The 17,789-nt window shown below is 37.4% G+C and overlaps 2 protein-coding genes across 4 annotated transcripts; one reads left to right on the forward strand and one right to left on the reverse strand.

Annotated features, from left to right (window-relative positions):
• Window positions 1–683: 683 nt before the first annotated feature.
• LOC122303074 lies at window positions 684–9,731 on the reverse strand. Of its 3 annotated transcripts, XM_043114617.1 has the most exons (11): window positions 9,346–9,731; window positions 8,538–8,625; window positions 7,934–8,317; window positions 5,889–7,736; window positions 5,290–5,798; window positions 5,075–5,202; window positions 2,879–4,786; window positions 2,421–2,469; window positions 2,063–2,313; window positions 1,646–1,756; window positions 684–1,281 (listed from the first exon to the last, which is right to left on the reverse strand). In XM_043114617.1, exons 3-11 carry the CDS (start codon window positions 8,124–8,126, stop codon window positions 1,050–1,052), a joined length of 5,229 nt encoding a protein of 1,742 aa, XP_042970551.1. In that variant the 5' UTR covers window positions 8,127–8,317; window positions 8,538–8,625; window positions 9,346–9,731; the 3' UTR covers window positions 684–1,049. The 3 variants fall into 3 exon arrangements, with proteins under 3 accessions (XP_042970551.1, XP_042970552.1, XP_042970550.1); XM_043114618.1 differs by lacking the exon at window positions 8,538–8,625 and having other exon boundaries at window positions 5,117–5,202; XM_043114616.1 differs by lacking the exon at window positions 8,538–8,625.
• A 4,322-nt stretch (window positions 9,732–14,053) lies between these two features.
• Window positions 14,054–16,608, forward strand: LOC122303076 (UDP-glycosyltransferase 83A1-like). The gene is made up of 2 exons (XM_043114619.1): window positions 14,054–14,634; window positions 15,564–16,608. The coding sequence occupies exons 1-2, from the start codon at window positions 14,154–14,156 to the stop codon at window positions 16,445–16,447; spliced, it is 1,365 nt and encodes a 454-aa protein (XP_042970553.1). The 5' UTR covers window positions 14,054–14,153; the 3' UTR covers window positions 16,448–16,608.
• Window positions 16,609–17,789: the final 1,181 nt, after the last annotated feature.

Consider the following 17,789-nt stretch of genomic DNA (forward strand, 5'->3'; position numbering starts at 1 on the left):
TTTTTTTCCAGCTTTTCGTATCTCACATCACTTTCCTATCATGAGTGGATCAGATACCGATACAGACATAGAGGGTGGACAAAAAAAAAATGAAAAAAGTGTAGGTTATTAAGAGGATCCCAACTTATCTGACGTGTCTCTGCTGCTTTCAGTCAATTTTATGAGGTAATGATAAGACAATCAAGTACAAAGATCCAAGAATCCTTCCAACCAACATAAAATACAAGCTTTTGGTGGTAGAATAAAAGCCATTCCTTGTCCTTTACTCCACATATAAATGCTTTTTTGTAACATTTGAGGTGGGACACAGAATCAATTTCTGAAACTGTGTACTTTTCAAAGAAAACAAATATTCTTGTAAAGTTTTGTCAAAGAAGCTTCTGCAAGCTTTTCAGAGATCTTTTGTTCCCCCAACAAAACGCAAGGAAAAACAACATGGACATGGGACCAAGCAGAATAAATCATTAATGAAATGCAAAGGTCAAAGAAGCTTTGGGATCTCCTTGGCACCTGATAAGAAAAATTGATTATATAATCACAGCCAGGTGCACCTTCCTAAATATTTTATTTGACTATCTAATTGCTTGCCCTTCAAGATAACGATTCTCCTCTCTCCCAGCTCAATGCAGAGCCAACCTGAACAGTGGAAGACAGTAGAGAAAGAAAAACTACAAAACCATAGCTAACATATATACCTACAAATTATGCATATATGTAACAACTAGAGGAACATCCAGAACAACTATTCTCTTGCTATAGGAAAAGATTAGTTAGGGCACTACCTATTGTTCTTGGAAATTCATCAAAATATACAAGAAATAATATGTACTTTCTCAAAAATGACAACAATCAACCTCAGTTCAAGATTGAACAAGCAGCCTTTGTTACGAGGTTGACTTGCTTTGCATTCCATCAATAAATCCTCTTCTTTCATGGTGCCATCATGGATTTTGAAGAAAGAGATCATCGGTGGAATATGAACAGGACATGGAATGTCTAGCATAGATGAAAAGAAGGTTCAACTGGGAAGGGTATCATTCAACTGATAATTACAGTGAAAGACATTGTACCCCCTCTGGTAGATTCCTAGGTATTGGATGTGCAACCACGTATCTCTGGGGAAAGGGTTTTGGTGCAGGGGCAACAGCACTGGACGAAGATGAGGTTCCAGAGGAATCTGCTTGTCGGATGTGGAATTTAGCAAAGCGGTTAATGACGGAAAACCTTTCCAACTCCTGGCAGTCCACACTTATGTCTAAAAGTGATGCTACCTTGTCCAATCTGCACCATCACATAAGATTAATTAAAATGCGATGTAATTGTTTGGCTAAATATATCTTTCTTTTTCTTTCTACCTGTGTTAATGAGAAGGAAAAAAATGTAGGAGCCATAGTTTTTTATTTTTTTAATCTCATTTTTTCTTCTGTTTTCAAATTGTCCTGAAATGAGGCATTATCACTTTGATTTAATAAGCAGTAAATAAACGCCATGGGATTGAGAAAGGTGCTGTTCTGGCATGTGTATATGGCTGTGATAGTTTATAAGCTTGTGACCAGGTTTAGCACATCCTCTAGATAAAGATTTGCAATTCCGTTGATGCTGAAAATGTCATATGAGTTCATTAATTGCAAAATGTGTTTCATACCTAACTAAGTCATTTTCCAGCTTCTTTGCTCTATTGCTGAAGTCCTCTACAACTTTTGAAAGGAACTGGTCATCAACACCTTCAATCACTTTGGGCTGCTTCTCTGAAATCCTGCACACGTTTACAGATGAAAGTTATCTTTCCAGAGACTCGTGATGAAACTCTTTCCGTACCCAAATAATACTCTATGCATAACAAATCCATGCATCGACAATTGTCACAATCCCTCTTACAAGTTAAAGAAAGTAAAGTTTAACTTTGTAGTCCAATTTTAGAGTGTCTATGATACCTTTCTTTTTTTCCTTTAGTTTGCACAATACCAATACACTGCCCCCAATCTTATCTTTTCACTCTTTTTCATAACAAACTTTACATTTTGGAAAAGAAGCATAAAAGATCCAGAAGGGCTATACTTACAAGGTATTGTTAATCAGCGGTATGTGCAACAAACCATTACTCACGAAAGAGGTCAGGCTGCATGCATCTCCTAGTGATAATTTAGCAACAAAGTAACCCAGAACATCATATTGAGAGTCACCCTTTGCAGAGAGAATGGATGTAGGTGCGGGGCATAGCAATTGCTGCATAATCTGTGTTGTCAAGATAAGCCTTTTCTTTGGTCGAAGCATCGATTGCCGATCTTCAATCAATTCAGCCTGATCCTCCACCTGCCATTAGAAATGACAATATTACAACTCCTGTTGATACCTAGATTATGACAATACTTAAAGATGATAAAATTTTGATATATGAACTGTGTCCTAGAGGACCAAACCTTCTCAATCAGTCGATTTGTGGCTTGCGCCCATTCATGTTCTGAAACACTGCAAAGAACATGCACGGGTAAACATTTACAAAAAGAACAGAGAAGGAAGCAGTGTGATGTGAAGAATAAAAAAATAAAATAAAATGAATAGGAAGAGAGAGAAAATTATAAATACTATCTCGTTTTTCTGTTATTAACAAATTCTATCTTGTATTGACCATCAATATGAAGAAGTGTTAACTGTAACGCTCCCCTCAGTCCAAGTTGATAGATTTATTGAAAAGAATATTTTTTGATAAGTAAAAAAAAAATTAAAATTAAAATAAAAAATTAAAATAAAAAATAAAAAAAAATTAAGAATTTTCTAACACATTTCTTTCTTTCGTTCCATCTTCCAAAGGAATAAAATTGAGCAAAAAAGGAAACAAAGCTACAATAATTTTAAAAAAGGGCTACAATGCAAAAACCTGATATTTTGAACCCTCTGAGAGCCTTGTGTTACTTCTTTCCACCATGGTAGAAGATTAGATGTTGCAGTTTTGCGTTTCTTTGGTCTCGCAACTGCCATACATTGTTCGATGTCATCTGAAGGCAGTGAATATGGAGCAGAACAGGGTTCACTAACTACTAAGGTGGCTGCTGAGCTTGGCCAAAGTCTGCCACTCTGGCTGGCATCAGCAGCATCTACTCGTTCCTCAGAAGAGAATACATTCAAATTATGGGGAGGCTTCCTGAGAGAGAACTGTCCTGCAGCATTCTTTGCATGCCCTGCCTCATTAGTTGGGGGCATTTGCCCATTTCTGAAAGCCTCGTACTGTTTAAACCAGGAGGGTGCCGTGCGTAGATTAACCTGGGGATTCCCTGCATGATTAGATGCCACATTTCTGGCAGTAGATTGACTCAGAAGATCATTTTGACTAAACATGACCATCCCTTGAGAAGGTCTATCGAGGAGAGTAGGCTGTGGTGAAGCTTTTATGCCAAAATCTTCTCTTGCTTCTGTCAAGAAACTTTGCATTTTGGTATCCCCAGATAGCATTGAGTTGAGCGGGGACACTGACATCAGTCCGGGATCCACTTGGTTTCTGGACCTGGAATTATCTTCATATATTAACTGTGGTCCATCCATAGCAGTAACGTGTTCAACATCCGAAACTCTCCTAATTGGCTCTGTATCCGCATTCTTCATTGCCTGCACTTGGGGTAGTAAGGAGTAATTCGGATGGAAAACATGTGATGGTTTCAAAGAACGGCCAATGGTTCCAAGATTTCTTTCAGAGGGAGTAGGAGCATTGTCCTCATGCTGTACTCTATCAAGGTTCAGCAGGTGTGAATGAGACAACAATGAGCCAGAGGCAAAAGCATTCGAATGAGAGATATTCCTTGGCAAACTACCAGTCTGTGAAGCATCAAGTATCTCAGATGATATTTGCAGCTGGGACCTCTCTTTCTCTTGCTGATCTACCCCATGTTCAAAGCCTTGTGAATTCCTAGGAGATGCGCTTAATTCTGATGTTCCATATCCAACTTTTTGGGAATTTAGATCATTGAGCCCCAATGGTGCCAATGAAGTTTCCAGGCTATTTGTTGATAGATTCATAGACAGAACCTTATGAGGTTCTACACCAGAAATACGTTGCTGAACTGGGACATTTGTCCATAGATTGGGTGGTCTCACTGAAAATGCACCCATTTGATGCATACCAGACATTACATGAGGATTAGAGACGGGCTTAGCCTCCAAAACATGAAATTGTTGACCTGGAGAGTTGGCAAAAATACGTGGAGAAGTATCTTGAGAGGAATCAAGGTTAAATGGTGGGTATCTACTAACTGTACCAGGCAATGTTGCCTGTGGAGATGGACATGCTAGAGGTTCATTCAACATGCCCTGTGTTTGAAACTGATTTCTTACATATGGAAGACTGGATTCAGAAGATGCAATAGAGTTTCCAGGCATATATAAAGACGAGGGGATGCTTGTCTGTACAGAAGTACTAAATTTGTTATCCCAATGCAGTCTTTGAGATGATTCACGTGATGAAGGTGATGACTGAAAAGATGGGGATGCTGACCAGGTCTGGTTTTTATCTCCAATTTCAGAATTGGCTTGCCTGAAACTTAGGTTCCGTGCTGCTTCTGGAAAATCTTGAGACGAGATGAAAGGGTTCATATTGAACAGCCGTTGAGATGGAGGAGCTAATTTCAAAGTGAAACCTTGAGAAGCAGCAGACTGATGGTATAATTGAGCATCGGATCCATCAGGGGTTCCTGTCTCAGACGCCAATGAATCACAACCTCTAGAGCCAAAATGAGGTATACTGCTGTTCTCTTTTGATTGGTCAACCTTATGAAGAAGCTCAAGCATATTTTCACTGCCATGGTTAAATCAGAAAAAGACTCCATGAGACATACAGATATAAGTGGAAAACATGGCATAATGTGACTGAATTCAGATGAACAATATATCAAGATGGAATTCTGCTAACCTACAGGAATACAGAGTGAGTAGAGAACAAGAAGACCAGTACAATTCATAAGCAGAGAATGAAATAGATCAGTAGAGGTTTGCGTGACAAAATAGTGAGATAACAATCATCAGGCGTAACAATTATCACATTCAAACCCCATATCCAAATCATAGTTATTTCATGACCAACTACCTTCTTTGAGCCCTAATGTTTTCATGATGAGGATGAACTGACCTCTGAAAGGTAGTAGATGTATTAAGACCACCTCTAGAAGCTGTCTCTGAGGCTTTTGAGTTTCCCTCAAAATCAGGTAAGTGCACCTGTAACAGGAGACAAATTACACCATCAAGAAAGGAGAAATTCACAACAGAAAATATCATCAATGGATGTAGAAATCTAATGTTCACCTTATCCAAGGTCACAGGACTGCTAGAAACATCACTGATGAATTTGAGCTGCCCTACACATTCTTGCTCTTGCCCGCTCAATCCTTTCGAGCCATAGTTGCAATAAGAGTTGTCTTTTAGGTAGCATTTCTGCTGCATCTCATATGTTCCACCTGCTTCCAAAAGATAGTTATGCAAAACATGAGAACCATTACTCATCTGATGCTGGTTTTTTCCAATACTCTGATTTTCCTTGTTCCTAGATGTATCAACATGCTTAACATAATCAAGCTGATTATCATGTTGCACTTGTTGACTGGCTTCTTGAAAGGCTTTAGAAGGGCTTGAATTTGGTACACCAGCAAAGTTAAATATTTGTGAATCTTCTTTGTTGGGCAGAGTAATGCCAGAGTGTACTTGCTCCAATCCTCCAGCTGATCTAGAAAAAGAGCTTACCCCACAGTTACTATCGACCTCCCACAGATAATCATCCGAACCCCTCCCCTTGTATGTAGCTTCATTGACATCACCTATCCAACAATTATCCAGTCAGTTCATGTTATTATGATAGCTAAAAATAGTAATACCAAATTGAGATGATCAGAAAATGATGTTTCTACCTTTTATCTCACTACATGATTGGCTAACATTGTTACATGAGGCTATTCTCTGCTGATGGAAATCACCATCTTGATGCTCAAAAATCTGACCAGCCCATGCATTGTCCAAATGCATGAGTGGTTGAGCTGGTTGACTTCCTTCCCTGGATGGCCTTTGTTTAGGGCCACAATCAATCCACTCACCAGTGTTCTTGGGAGACTTCCGAATCGATTCATGAGAGTCATCCAGGTGCAATGTGTCTCTCTGCCCGATTGAGAATTGGATGCCTGGTTGATGAAAGCCAGGGAAGCTAGAGCTCACACTAGAATCTTTAAACACAGGAAAAGGTTTTGAACTTAAGGAGGAGGTATTCAGCAGATTGTTATCAAGCCAACTTGTTTGTTGCTTTTCACTATCCATAACATTTGAAGGCTGGTTATCAGTTGACAGTTCTGTGTTCTGAAAAGTCAAGCCACTCCACTCCTCCTGTGGCCCAGTATCACTACTAGAAGCTTCTGCTACAGCAGACTGCATGAGAGCACTCCAGCTTCCACTTTGAATAGAAGGAAATGCACTTGGATAATCTGTATGTTCCAATGCTGCCCCAAAGCCTCCTACGCCCATGTCAGTGCACCTGCCAAAAGAAGCATCCCAGATGTTATCATCTAGATTGTACAAAATCTTCTCTTCCATTGGATCCAGGGGAACCAAACCCTGAGAAGGGCCAAGCTGCATATTTTTCTGCTGCAAGTTTCCAGACCAACCACCTTGCTCTTGCCTCGCATTAAATTGCATTGGTGCTGCATTTTTTTGCAAAGTATTCCCCAGCAGGGGCTTCTCTGAAATAACAGCACTATTCAAACCCTGAACAGGAACCTGACTGAACATATTGTTTCCCTGAGATCTTTGTTTGGATGCGAAACCTTCTTGGGGAACGCAAACCTGCTCTGAAGAAACAGTAACCTGATCACCTACAAAGGGGTTACTGAAGGCTGACGACTGCGTAATAGGCTTCTGCGCTTGAACACTAACCTTAGTTGACACAGTTGAAGAATCACGAGACATCCCGTGGAGATGGGAATATTGACTCATACTACCTCTTGCACTAGCAACAGGAGTACCATACAAGGATACATCAAGCTGCTGAGAAGCCAGACCCATGGAACGCAAAGCCTGACCTTGATCTTGTGAAAATATGGCTCTATTGGATCCGCCTTGCACAGAGGGAAATGTACCTCGCTGCATCCAGTTCATATACATATGTGATGCATCATTAACAGGCGTTCCATTGATGACAGGTGAACTCTGAGCACCAGTAGCTTGTTTAGTCAGTGCAGAAATCTGGTTTGAAGAATTCTGTGGCCTAGCATCACCCAGATGCTGAAGTTGCTGCTGCCTCTGAAGTTCTTGTAGCTGCTTGAACAACATGTGCTGTTGCTGCAGTAACTGCATATCATTGTACCCAGACTGCTGCATTAGGTAAGTTTGTGGAGTATTGAGTTGCAGGCCCCTGGCAAGCTGCTGCTTCCCTTGAATGAAGTCAAAGTCAAAGGAAGTTTCGGTAATTTCCGATTTTTCAGAATTTGTTGTCAAGGTGGGACTATCCCCAGACACATTTTCTCTATGTGGTATAAAGAAAGAAGAGCCTCTTGAAGTTATGGTATGTGGATCATAAACTGTATTTTCACCCAAACACTCTGATTGTCTTTGCATTGCTTGGAATTTTGGGCATCCAAGCATATCTCCATTTGAATTCAGCAGTTGGTTTCTAGAGTAAATGCTGGAAAACTCGGGTCTTTGAATCAGTTGTGTATAGTTTTGGTTGAACGAAAAGCTCAAAGATTCACTGCCATGTTCTTTCACAGAATCTGCAAAAATAAAAATAAATACAATTCTTATTTTAATGAGCATGAAATGGCTGTTTTGAATTACCATAGATGAATTTTGACTCGAAATGTGGAGAGGAACAAAACCACTAACATTTACACCAATATACAAAACATGGCAGTAAAGAAGAGCCATGAAACAGATAAAGTATATCATAAATAATGGAAATTACTGATACCTAATTGTTGCACATTGCAGTTTTTCAGATTGAAACTCAGAGCGGCCCCAATCTGCCTCCGCTTCTCAACCCACTGATTATAGTTATGTGCTGGCCAACTACCCTCCACCACTTGAGATTGTTGCTGGTCTTGGGAAGAGTTATCTGGCACATATAACTTGTGGATCCTATCTTCAACTTCGTTACCAGGCATTAAAAGGCCAGCCACCAAGATTTACTCAGCTACTTCTTTTTTTGGAAAGTAGCTTTGCCCATAATCGCAGATCAAACAATCTCATATCCATGATTACAAGGGTCAATACAACAGACCTAATTTGAAAGCAGTACCAGGTGTTAACCCTGTAGTGACAATTCTAATTGAATATATTCTCGGAGAACACCAACCTGCACAATAACGATGCAGTTAGTAAATGACAGAAACTAGAAATGATCCTAGACAATAGCTGAAAGAAAGAATAGCATATTATGAACTGCTCCTAACAAAAAATATAAATAAATCATTATTTTAAAAGTTTGTGATAAATCATTTGAAAGTATGAAAAGAGGGACACACTGTAACAAACCATACGCTAAAAAAAAATGCTTGTGTAAAGTAGTGTCATACCACTATACGAGATGTATAATCAAATCTTCAACCAACGTTATTTCATTGCATTCAGGACATTATAATGAAGCATATTTTGGAAGCCAATCTACAAATGCCAGAGGATTGTATCATCAACAAAATCAAAACTTCCACGCAAGTCCAGACACGATCCCACGTCATACAATCAACAAATTAATCTTAAAAAAAAAAAACAAAACAAAACCAAAAAACAAAACAAAACCATAGAAAGACTCCGGATTTCGTTCACTTTAGCAACAAATTCTTGGTCAATAAGTGGAACTGTGGATGTATACAATTAAATTTATGTTCTTGAGTTGTTACATTCCGGACTCGGTTACCACTAACAAAATAAAAATGTCAATTTCTCACAAATCTTACCATAATTTCACGATAAATTATGAAGTGAAAAAGGGTACCCGCCGTAAAAGGAAATAAAAGGGAGATAAATTAAAGCGACAAACGAAAACATTAACATTGCCAAGACGCAATATTAGTAAAATTTTAGCAAATGCTAGTTCTCTGAGGCCAAGATAACACATCATAGCAAAATAAATTTCTGTCGAAAACTTTCTTTTAGGCTTAAAAGACTTAACCCCGGCATAGATGGAAAAATCTTAGTAAAAATTGAAAGCCAAACCCTTTACCTCAGAACCCTAAAGGAACCCACTCTATTTCTCAGAAAGAGACACTGTGGCCCAAATTCTTGGCATAACACGAACAAATTAACCATGCACAAGCATTTCCATGCAAATTCAACTAAAATTCAAAGCACAAACCAAAAGCATAAAATTATGAAGTCAATTACTCTTTTTCACACTAGTTGAGCAACAAGCAAGCTGGTAAGTAAAATACTGAAAGACCCGGAAGGCAGAGGAAGTAGAGGAGATTCACTCGGAGCTCGGAGTGTGATCTAAGCTAAGCGAATTAGGGTTCTTCAGCTGCGCGGAGTCACGGCGTTGTCTAGAAGGTCCTTTTCAGTGGCTGATCAAAAACCCGGGGCTTTGTTAAGCTTAAATTCACAGTGCTTAAGCTCCGAAACGACGACGAAGACGCAAATGGCTGTCCTAAAGCTCTCTCATACACACTCTCTCTCTCTCTCTAAAGTCTTGCAGAAGAGTGAGACAGTTCGGATTTTCGGACCGGGACCGAAGATAAAAAGGGATCGAAACCGTGACGAGAAAGAGAGAATTTTTACTTAAAAACATTTTCATCGATAAAAACGCCGATAGGTGCGGTACCGCACCTCAGGTTTGGAGCCAGGTTCGAATGTCCGAAGCCGAACTTAGGGTAAGAGATGTTGCTGTGTTTCCCCGGTGTACGTACATTATGGACTCCCAGCCATTGGATCAAGATATTTGGAGCATTGACGGTGGGATCTGAGAAGAACGCACGCTTTTGGTTTGGTGGTTGACAGGTCGTGGCATCGATGCTCGGAGGTTGTTGGAGGAAGGAAAAGTGGGAATGGGATATCCACATGCCACGCGCCTTTTGTCACGCGTGGGTGTGTGCACTAAAATGCACTTTCTTTTCCAAGTAACTTTTGGAGCCTTTTCTTTCTTTTCTTTTTTTGTTTAAATTTGGTAACAACTTGAACTTTTTATATTTTTTTTGTCTAAATTAACGTCTAGAAATTGAGATGATCTCATATGAATAATAATAATAAATAATTGATAATATAAATAAGAATTTTGTTATAAATAATCATTTTTATATATTTTTTTTACGTATTTTATTAATGTGATTAGTCAAAATTATTGTTTTATATTAAAAAAATGACACAATTAATTATATTAATAGAGTGCTTTGGGATGACTGTTAGAAACCTCCACCCTACTGAATCTTGTATCATTGTAACTGCTTAGTTTATCTATAAAATGTTTTGCTTGTTAAGAAAAAAATTACATTAATAGAATGTACAAAAGAATACATAAAAATAATTACACATAAAATTTTTATATAAATATAGCAAAATAATTCACTTATAAAATACAATCTTAATTTCCGAACATTAGCTATCATAATTAGTATAGAAATTCTACAATGTCACGTTTGTGAAATAATATTAATACATGTAATTTTTGTCACAAGGCTGTTATATTTTATATGTCAGTTATCAGCTACCTAGCCTTCTATTGAAATGAATTTAAAAAATTATAAACTTTTGATAATTAATTTTCTATGAGTAAATCGGTTTCTCAAATTTAACAATTTGACATGGTTTGGATAGTGAGTTGAGATTAAAATTAAAAATTAAATAAAATATTATTAAAAACCTATTTTTTAATATTATTTTTATTTTAAAATAAAAAAAAATTGAATTGTCTATTGTATTTTATTTGAAAGTTTAAAAAAGTTATAATGATTAAATAAGTTGAGATGATTTCATTATCCAAACCAGACCTAAGACTGTTAATAAGAAATTTCAAATTTAAGACATTGATCTATACAACTCACCTTAAGGTAAGTCTAGCATCCAAATATTCGATTCTCAAATCATTAAATTCATCTAAATTTAAAATCTCTCAACACTTCTTTATACCTAAGATTCGTAATCTTTTTTAATTTTTTATAAATATATTTAAATTTATCTTAACAACTAAACACATATAAACTTATCTTAAGTAGATTTCACAAAATTCACTTAATCATCTCAACTCATTATTATCTATAAAGAATTCAACTCATCTTAACTCAGTTTAACATCCAAACAAGACACGTAAGTCATTCCTTAGTATTCCTCTATTGTGTCAATTGATGCGAAGTAAAATTTCAAATTAAACCAATTACTTCATTAGATGAGCAGGTGACATAATTAAGAACATTTATATATATGTAGACGCACGTACGTATATACATACATGTATATATTTAATATGATCTTGGTGAGCAGAAGATCTGACATAAAAAAATATAATGCTGGGTGCTGACAGATGCTGGAAATGGCATCAGCTCTCCAGAAACCATAATAAGAGGTTTTGACCAGAGTCTTTTGCAGAGAGTGATAAGAGGGGTCCGTGTTAGGCGGGGAGACCACATGCCGTTTAAGTGAATCCTTGACTCCACTCATGTCTCTCAGCAAACAGACACTCCATACAAAAAGACTCAGCTTTTGTTGAAAGCTCCACCATTTTTCTTTGTCAAAAGAGAGTATACAGATCTAGACTATCTCCTGGTTTTTCTTTTGGAATTCTCTTTACTACACATCACCCTTAAATAAATAAAATATTACATTTGGAGAGAAGCCCCATACTTCCATATTTTTAATATCTTTTCTTTCTTTTTTTATTGTGTCAGACGTTTCAGTTTTTTTTTTAATTATTATTCTTTATTTATAACACATGTAATCCATAGGTTTAAAATCCAGTATCCCACCCCCCACCATGTCTTTATAGGAAATGATATTATTATATAAATTGGATCTTTTTGGAAGTTTACAATTATGCATATAGTCATTTTCATTTAATCTTTGAGCACTTCATCAATATAATTGAACTCAACAGCTATTTTATATTAAGAAAAGTGACATAACCAATCACATCAATAGAATATGTACAGAGTACGCAAAATTGACTGTACATAGAACTTTTAATCTTTTTATACACAAGACCTAAGGACTTGTTTGGATGCTAAGAGTATCTTAGAATATCTATGAATAACAATGAGTTATAAGGTAATTGAGAAGGATATGAGAATTTTGTGAATAGTAGTAAGATGATTTGTGAATTGTGGTGAGATAGTTTGAGTTAAATATTTTTTAGATTTTGATAAACGAGAAAGATAAAGTTAAATAAAAAATATTATAAACTAAATATTGTTAGGATATAAATTTTTTATAAAGTACTATTATATGGAAGAATATGAATAGAAATGATAATTGTAACACCTCACTAGAAAGCCCAAGTTACATGACTTATAATCTAAAAAAATTAGTCAATTATACAATTAGAGAACTACATTAAAATATTATAAAAAGTAAGAATTTCTTATTCCCAAGTAATATCTTTATTATATGAGATATCACAATCCCGCCCTTTAAATTTTCAATGTCCTTGTCGAGCTAGTCCATCATAGGTGGTACGGCTTGACTCTCACATTTCTGATTGGAATAGTCTCGAATACTATTTATAACGTTCTAATAGAAGACCCAAGCAACATGACCTATATTTTAAAAAGAATAGTCAGTGATATAATTAAACCTCTATTATAACATTATAAAGAGTAATAACTTTTATTTTTTAAATAATATAAAATTACATACACCACTTATCAACATATTAGATGCTTACTGTAACAATGCAAGTACGGGAGTACCAATTTTTTTGAAGCAAATTCTGGCACCAGCCTTGGTAATGGTCTGCACACTGAGGAGCCCAAATCCACCCTCAAAAGTTCTTTAATTGTAAGCAAATTCTGGCACCAGCCTTGGTAATGGTCTGCACACTGAGGAGCCCAAATCCACCCTCAAAAAGTTCTTTAATTGTTTGGTATCAGTGGCCCAAATTAGTAGCTTTGGGCTCTGAGAGCAAAGCAAAAAACTGCAGGCCCAAGTACATAAAGCTGCTTACAAATCCACCAGCCTGCTAGTTTTGTAAGCATGCGGGTGCGTCTGTTACGACTTACGAGTCTCTATCCATTTCACTTCAAATATAAATGGGTCGTTGTCCCTTTCTTGGGCAATAGCTATGTTTGCGTTGTGAAGAAGGATTTGACCATGATGAAAATCGTAAAATTCGGCGCTGTAAAATCAAGAAGGTTTAGCAACTTCGCCATGAAAACACAAGAGCAAGATCTTTACAACTTTAAGACGAGTGTAACGAATTCTATTGCAGTGTGGTAAAAAACTTTTAAGAATTGGCTGTTGCTTTAGTTTCAAGTTGATATTTCCTTCCAGAGCAATCCAAAATGGTTTTACTATGCTATCTGACCTCTTAGAAGTGCAACAGATCCGATAGCAAGGGCAGAGCATTGTAAGGTTGGATATGAAACTTGAGCTGCAATTGCTGCTAAGAATAGAGGAACCTTACAAATTAAAGTAACTCTATTTTACAGACTTATGACTTGATGGCTAGATCTATAGCCAAAGATGATAACAATAATGGATGGGAGCAAATCCCAAGCCAAAGATCCATTTAACAACTAAAGCAAATTGTCAAAACCTGGTCAGTTTAATAATATTTCCCAACCTCATCTGGACAGCAACCATCTAGACTTTTGCATGTTAATAAAAAAAATAATAACAATAAAAAAAAGAAAAACTCGTGACATCATGGAACATGCTTGAGTTTAATAATAAGATGCTCAACATCTTAGTTACTTGCTGTAGACTCAGCAATATTTTAGCATCTTCACCAAAATTAGTATCTTGCATAAAAACAACTATAGACATCACTGATGATAATTTTAAATAGGGAGCACTGAACATCATAAAGTCAAGGCAGCCAATTAAAATAGCAAATGAATCAGCAATACTCCAATTCAAAATCCCAAGAAAATCATAGCACATGAAGACAGAGAAACTGTCGCTTACTCCCAGCCAATCCATAAAACTAACATGAGCTAGAGTGTCCAAAACAATATACCACAGGAATCTGAAAAGCAACAGAAAGAGCTAGAATGGGCAATCCACATGTTCTGGTTATACCGTTTCCTGCACAAGGCCATATCATACCTCTGCTGGAGTTATCACGGCACCTAGTCAATCATGGCTTCAAAATCACATTTGTAAATACAGAGTATAATCACGACCGAATCATGAATGCAATTGGAGTGAAGGACAAAATAGGGGATCAAATCCATATGGTCACCATTCCGGATGGAATAGAGACCTTGGAGGACAGAAAAAAGCCAGGAAAGTCATCAGCAGCAGTCTTGAATTTTATGCCTGGGAAGCTGGAGGAGCTCATTGATCGGATTAGTGGATCGAACGGTGAAGAGATCACTTGTGTCCTTGCTGATCAGAGTATTGGATGGGCCCTAGAAATTGCAGAGAAGAAGGGGATCCGAAGAGCTGCCTTCTGTCCTGCAGCAGCCGCACTATTGGTCTTAGTATTTAACATTCCAAATTTGATCAGAGATGGAATTATTGCTGATGATGGTGAGTTTCTCTTTTTATAACTATTTGATTGTTCTTACAGCATACACTGACAATGACGATACAGATTTTTCTTCATAATGAATTCACCCTCCTAGACGTAACCGTAATCCAGCATGCACATGCTAGAAATGCAGAAATCAGTTGGAACAAAGATACTTTAGGAAAATGCAGACAAGAACTCGGAAAGTTGGGATGAGACCTCAACTTGGACAGTTTATTTGAGTAGAGTACAAAAGATATATTGGGAGTGTCTTGATATTGAACATGAAAGAGAAAAAAGTGATGCATAACAGAAAAAATTAGAGAAGATGTGATCATCATATGATAATTTTGTAGCCACAATCCCACAAAGGAAACGAGTGAAAGCTAGACAGGCTCAGACATCACTTGCACCATATAGCCCTCCAATACGTTAAAAATGAAGTCATCATTGAGTACTATTTGATATTCCTTCTCTGCCAAATCATCCTTCGCCCTTCAGAGTACCACTACCTTCTCTTTCTACACCCAGGTGCCTTCCTTTGACAGGCACATGAACATTGAGCGTCACTGCCTTTACAAGCATATTGAGTAATCAGAAAGCTATACGCATACTCTTACAATCAACCCAAATAGATCATTGTAATAATCATAACCAACTAGCATATCCTGGAAAATACATTTAGTAGTCCGTACAAAGATGTGGTATCTCCTAAAATATTTTCAAGATATCTAACTAAAATTGTTGTCTAGGTAACCATTCACATGGGATTAACCCATGAAACTCACCTTCCAACTCCTACTTACGGGGGAGGAGATGTCATTTGCCCAAGGACTAGATATTAATTTACAGAATTGGTCATAGAACTCATATTAGGATGACCATAAGTGACACATGGATGTTCATTGTCATATGGTCTTAACCTTCAATAAAAAAATTCTGCACGCAGGAACTCCACTGAAAAAGCAGACAATTCGTCTCTCACCAGAAATGCCGGCCGTGAACACAGAAAAATTATTGTGGGTCAGCCCTGGCAACTTGCCTATGCAGAAAAATATTTTTGAACTTGTAGTAAGAAATATCAAGTCTGTGAAAGTGGCTGAGTGGCTGCTTTGCAACTCAACTTATGATCTTGAGCCTGCCGCATTTACCTTGGCTAAGAATATTCTACCTATAGGTCCACTTTTGGCAAGCAACCAGCTACGAGACTCAGTAGGAAACTTTTGGACAGAGGATGCAACTTGTCTTAACTGGCTCGATCGACAGCCACCACATTCAGTGATATATGTTGCATTTGGAAGCTTCACAATTTTTGACCCAACCCAGTTCCAAGAATTGGCTTTGGGGCTCGAACTCTGCAACAGACCCTTTTTGTGGGTCGTGCGGCCAGATACCACAGATGGGACAAATGATGCCTACCCAAAAGGATTTCACGACAGAGTAGGCACTCGTGGGCAGATGGTGGGTTCTGTCGCGCAACAGAAGATTCTGAGCCATCCCTCAGTTGCTTGCTTCCTCAGTCACTGTGGTTGGAACTCCACGATTGAAGGTGTTAGCAATGGGATCCCATTCTTGTGCTGGCCTTATTTTGCTGACCAGTTTCTTAACCAGAACTATATTTGTGACGTTTGGAAGGTTGGATTGGGTTTAGACCGAGATGAAAGCGGTATAATAAGACGAGGAGAAATCAAAACGAAGGTGGAGCAACTTCTGGGGGATGAAACGTTAAAAGTAAGGGCTTTGGATCTCAAGAAATTAGTCATGGCAAGCATCAAAGAAGGCGGTGCGTCTGATAATAATTTAAAGAATTTCATTGAATGGATGAAAGCCTAGAGAAGTTCTTCATACAGTTTCCAGACTTAATTTGCACCTAGCTTTTTCTCTCTCTTAATCTCTTTTTTCTTGAGATTTTATGTGAAATAAACTACTTCAAAAGAGGAAGGAGAGCACCAATGAAAAGAACATCAATAAAGAAGACTTGCCTATTGAACTTATCTCCCAAGTGAACATGTTTTTTCACTGTTGCAAAGTTCCTAAGATCTTAATTATGTTCTGACCCAACAGTTTTTCAGAGAGAAAAGGCAGATCTCCGCCACTTCAACTGAAGTTTCAATATTTGCCAATTTTACACTTTGTTGTAAGGATACAGTGTAATAATCTGACCTATTCTCATTATTTCAAATTGACATTGTTTTGAGAGTCTTTGACATAAAGTATAAACGGGTGAAAACGAAGATCCAAGAAACCTTTCTCCCCCCCCCCCCCCCCCCCCCCAAACAAAAAATCTTGAATGACGTCATTGACCTGACAATTGGTAATCTTACAGCGCACAGAACTTGAGTGCGTGCATTGCCCATTGTAATTCAGCTGTTTGAATGAACTGACAAACTTGAAATTTGTACTGAGAACCCGTTGTTAAATAACAAGTGGTTGCTATGGTGCATAGCTTTCAATCAACTAGTCGTGTGCAGTTTTCTTCCAGAGAGAGATAACAAATTTTGTGCACCAGAAGATCCAATACCTATCACAATTTAATGTCATTAAGTAATCTACTCTGCATAGTGATAGGTCAGAATGTGCATTCTGCTATCTCAAACTGCATATGCCCTAACATAAAGTTCAAAAATATAACTCAAAGAGGGCATTATATTAGAACTTGATGGTCTAGGGGGTGTGGTTTCAGATTCCTCAATAAATATTGCCCAACACATGGCAGAGATTTGACTGAAATGGAGTGAAGAGTGGAATCGAGGCTCGAACACAAGATCTTCACTCTAATGTCAAATTAAGCCACTAGTTATCTAAAAGCTTAAGTTAACGGGAAATAATCAATCTCAACATCTAATTAATATTTTAATGCATACGAATTAGTCTGAAGTTTCGTGATATCCAATTCAAAGAATAGGAATAAACCAAATGGTGTGTTAAAACAGACATTCAGCTGTTTTTGATGATTTCAGCTATCTAATCTCAATCAATATCAGGCGCATCTGAGCCTACTAAACGAACAGGGACTTGATGTATTGGTAACAAAGGGACCGACTGTATAGAAGCCAAATTTGTGTCACTGTAAGTCTGTAAGCAACGAACTAAAGCTGGAAGCCTAAAAAGCAATATGACTCCTACAAGAACAAAAGATAATGACATTACAAGTAAAGCAAATATAAAAACAACA

Source organism: Carya illinoinensis, chromosome 3 (assembly GCF_018687715.1).
Source record: "Carya illinoinensis cultivar Pawnee chromosome 3, C.illinoinensisPawnee_v1, whole genome shotgun sequence".
Classification (NCBI taxonomy): Eukaryota; Viridiplantae; Streptophyta; class Magnoliopsida; order Fagales; family Juglandaceae; genus Carya; species Carya illinoinensis.

What these genes read in the sequence shown, in the direction of transcription:
- LOC122303076 (XM_043114619.1), top strand. Translation starts at nt 14,154, where the DNA reads ATGGGCAATCCACATGTTCTGGTTATACCGTTTCCTGCACAAGGCCAT. An exon ending in TGGAATTATTGCTGATGATG is followed by an intron (nt 14,635 to 15,563) that starts GTGAGTTTCTCT and finishes TTCTGCACGCAG; the next exon opens with GAACTCCACTGAAAAAGCAG.
- LOC122303074 (XM_043114616.1), bottom strand. Translation starts at nt 8,126, where the DNA reads ATGCCTGGTAACGAAGTTGAAGATAGGATCCACAAGTTATATGTGCCA. An exon ending in ATCATGTAGTGAGATAAAAG is followed by an intron (nt 5,799 to 5,888) that starts GTAGAAACATCA and finishes ATTGTTGGATAG; the next exon opens with GTGATGTCAATGAAGCTACA. An exon ending in CCGCTGATTAACAATACCTT is followed by an intron (nt 1,757 to 2,062) that starts GTAAGTATAGCC and finishes AAACGTGTGCAG; the next exon opens with GATTTCAGAGAAGCAGCCCA.